The sequence below is a fragment of the Verruconis gallopava genome (genome assembly GCF_000836295.1).
Source record: "Verruconis gallopava strain CBS 43764 unplaced genomic scaffold supercont1.278, whole genome shotgun sequence".
In the NCBI taxonomy this organism is placed as follows: Eukaryota; Fungi; Ascomycota; class Dothideomycetes; order Venturiales; family Sympoventuriaceae; genus Verruconis; species Verruconis gallopava.
This window is the reverse complement of record NW_015622414.1, coordinates 1-3,606: the sequence shown is the minus strand read 5'-3', so window position 1 is coordinate 3,606 and position 3,606 is coordinate 1. Positions and strand designations below refer to the sequence as shown.

At 43.6% G+C, this 3,606-nt stretch overlaps 1 protein-coding gene across 1 annotated transcript; it reads right to left on the bottom strand.

The window, feature by feature from the left end:
- Positions 1-514: 514 nt before the first annotated feature.
- PV09_09840 (uncharacterized protein) lies at positions 515-3,073 on the bottom strand (the record flags this gene model as incomplete). Its single annotated transcript, XM_016363988.1, has 8 exons — positions 515-1,561; positions 1,609-1,884; positions 1,936-2,100; positions 2,153-2,273; positions 2,330-2,401; positions 2,454-2,829; positions 2,894-2,938; positions 2,985-3,073. Coding segments are annotated over 8 exons (2,170 nt in total), but the record flags the coding sequence as incomplete, so codon positions are not given.
- Positions 3,074-3,606: the final 533 nt, after the last annotated feature.

Below are 3,606 nucleotides of genomic sequence, written 5' to 3'. Positions count from 1 at the left end.
CAACAGAGATCTGGCACAAGGAAGATAAGTTATCCCAACACTTCAAATAAGCGAGAAGTGAGGACACTACAGCGACACAGCTCTAAGTAGGAACAAAAACTTCAAGAAATAGAACTATGAAAGGGAATGTAAATGGATCATGTGACTCGTATGTAGCCTGCATATCCGAATTCGGATGGGTCAGGGTAAATGAAGAATCAAATCAAATCAAATCAAAATCAATCAAATCAATCTGATACGACCTTGGATACTGGTCTAGCCCGTTACACAGATCAGGATTTGATTAATCAATCCCTCACGTCCTGGGTAAAAGAAGCCCCTCTAACAATGACCGCTTAAATTGAGCTTGAAGTAAGCGTACAATATTAAGAAATCGCAGATAGTCCTGAGAGCCATTTGGAACAGAACTTAAAATTCGGCATGCTCCAGATGTTTCCGGGGGGCGATCACAGCAGTCAGAGCGATACAAAAGCGCATAGGGTGATTGCATGACAGAATCGAACAGATCTTCCTGCTTTCATAAAATGAACAGCTTTTATTTTGTAAGATCCTTCATTGTAGCAAACAAAAATTGCGTCATACCATTGATACCATGCCTTTTCAGCCATTCTAAAACCTCTAACCGATACTTCTTCCACGATAACGCTAGGCCGCCTTCCTTCTCAAGCACAACCAGTGACCTCTGCGTTACAGGTCCAGCATGAAGCCGTCGTTCTTTCGTAGTCCCTGCTTGAGAACCGTTTTCTAATAACAGAAATGCAGCCTGGCTCATCAAGGCAATCAATGCGTTGTGAGAAAGGTCAAAAATTATGTGAAGGCTGTAGTCCCTTTCCACGTTTGGGATGTAATACTGAAGGCTGCTAATGACTGAATCTGGGCACAAAAGTCCTTTGGCGTTTGCGTCAGATGTGTTAAGTGCTCGCGAACGCCATAGCATATTGCATATATCCATAAAATAGCCGTTGAGTAGTTCAGTTGCATCCGGTTGGTAGGTTCTGGTCACTTCAACTTCTTGTTTCTCGAAGCAGCGCTTGTAGGTAACGAGCAGGTCGCATAGTCGTGAAAATTGGCTCAAGGAAGACCTCGACAGAAGCAAGTAGATGAGCGACTTGGAAGGCAAAATTGGCGGAAGAATTTGCTTTTGCTCCGAAATCTGCATGGTGACTAAATCAGCTATGCTTTCATAGAAGCTGACGATGGCTGCTTCCGCAGGCAGAGCAGCCGCAAGAGCAGACTCGGCAAGGACAGAAACATGTTCAATCAAATTGCAAACTGCACTCGAGTTCATTAATCCTCGAGGTGTGTTACCACCGTGCGCAGAGAACTTGGGGCTCATCCAATGTTGCGCAAGGCTGGTGTAGAATCCAAGTAGAGCTTCAAGCGGCACTTCCGCGCTAGTTAAGACATCCTGCTGTAAAACGGAAAGAATGCTCTTGCAAGGTTCTGGAAATGACTGGAGTGGAAGGTATGAAAGCATACTGAGGATATGGCGGAAGTCGGGTTGGCCATTCCATAGAGGCAAATATACTTGAAAGAACCGCTCCATCACAAGGAGCGAGGCCTAGAGTAAATTTAGATAATACATCACATGTTGACGTTAATACGAACCTTTGAAGATCTCATGTAACCTGAAAGGCCAGCGAACAGTTCAGAAAAAGCTGTCGAAGGACCGAAACCTTCTCGAAACCTCTGTACTTCTTCTTCAAAGTATCCCATCAAGCAAAACTCAAATCGGAATTGAGATTCTGCGGGGCTCGCTAGCTGTAGGTACCTTTGCAACGCAGGATTTTGGAGAGCAGCTACCATCTGCGATGGTGACTCGATGACCTCAAGACACTGTACCAGCTCCGATGCGCTATGTATTTCTTCAAGCGTGCGACTGTCCTATTCTACATATTAAGCACCTTTATTCATTCTCTTGAGCTTTCAACGTACCTCGACTACATGAAAGGTATGGACTTCAGGTATAGCTGCTTTTCTCTCACCACTTAGCGTGTATCGCAATATTCGAAATCCATCATTTTGTGAACTCTGACGCGGAATCGCCTGGTTCTTTTGCTGGATGACCCATAATCTTTGCTGCCATTCCATATCAGTTCGCTGCGAATATGGTTAGTCCAACCTAGAACGAAGGCATCGCCTCAAAACATACTATCCAAAGAGGCATTCTTATCGATTTCGGCTTCAGGGTGATTCCGGGACAGAATTTTTTATATACTCTTAGTAGACTTATTAAAGCCGGCTCACTGGTAGTTTGATGTACAAGATTAAGCCTAGCTTTTAGTTAGTCACAAAGTTTTAGCGATAGACGCGGGTTAGGTCATTATACAGGCGTTGTATGCGGAATGGTCGCACATGCTTTCGCCTAGTCACAACTGAAAGTAGCTGGCATAAGACTGGCCTATGATAGTTAATACAATTGTCTAATAGTTAAGAGAGCATGCGACATGTACCGCAGTGATATGACATCTAGGTGATTAAATAGTACACCGTAGAAACGAGACAGAATTGCAGGTTCTTGAAGAATGTAATAAATTGCTGTGACCCAACGCACTAGCGCAGCTTGCACAGAAGGCGGAGGGCTCCCTTTCGCTTGACCCAGTGTATTGATGATATAAATAATAACACCATTATCTACGCGGTTTGATGGATATAGGTGCTTAATTAAGTTTATAATGCTTCTCTGGTCAAGCTCTGTTTTGGCTGTTATAAGCCGGACCAGTCGGTACAGTTCATGCTCAGCCAGCCCGAATTGGTAAGCATGCTCAGAAATCGCTTGGAATATCGGGGCTATTCTTATTTGGCGCTTTCTAGCTGGAATTTTTGCCGCTAACTAGTGGTCAAGATACTGCTATACTCTGACTTCAGCTTATAGAAAATTTAGTTGACATACCTCCTTCAAGGACTTCAATAAAGTATTGGAGCTCTCTCTTGATTCCTGGATTTATCAGTAATTTGTTGAACATAAACTACTACAATCATACCGACTTCACTGTTGTTTGTCATTTGGATTGCGGGAGCTTTATCGTGTGTTGGCGCACGACTGGTCTCGCACAGAAGAACTTGAACATGATTTCCTAACTTACTCGGTTTTTGTCAGTCTAAGCACATACCAATTATCACGTGACATAAGCAAACGCTGGCTAACTTAGATAAGAGAGGAGAGCCAGGGGTAGGGGACAGGAGAACGACCAGACAATCAATCCGTCAAGACAGCATACAATGATTGATTGATTGATTAATCCTACACGGTGATTGATTTGATTTGATTTGATTCTTCATTTACCCTGACCCATCCGAATTCGGATATGCAGGCTACATACGAGTCACATGATCCATTTACATTCCCTTTCATAGTTCTATTTCTTGAAGTTTTTGTTCCTACTTAGAGCTGTGTCGCTGTAGTGTCCTCACTTCTCGCTTATTTGAAGTGTTGGGATAACTTATCTTCCTTGTGCCAGATCTCTGTTGGAAAACCGGCCTGTTTTCTCAGCAAATTCGAGGATCGCGCATAGTTCCCCGTCTGCAATATCATCAGATATCATGGATGACAAGCTGTTAAGACGGGGCCCTATTCGTTTTCGAAGTCGTTGTCTTAGTCCACGA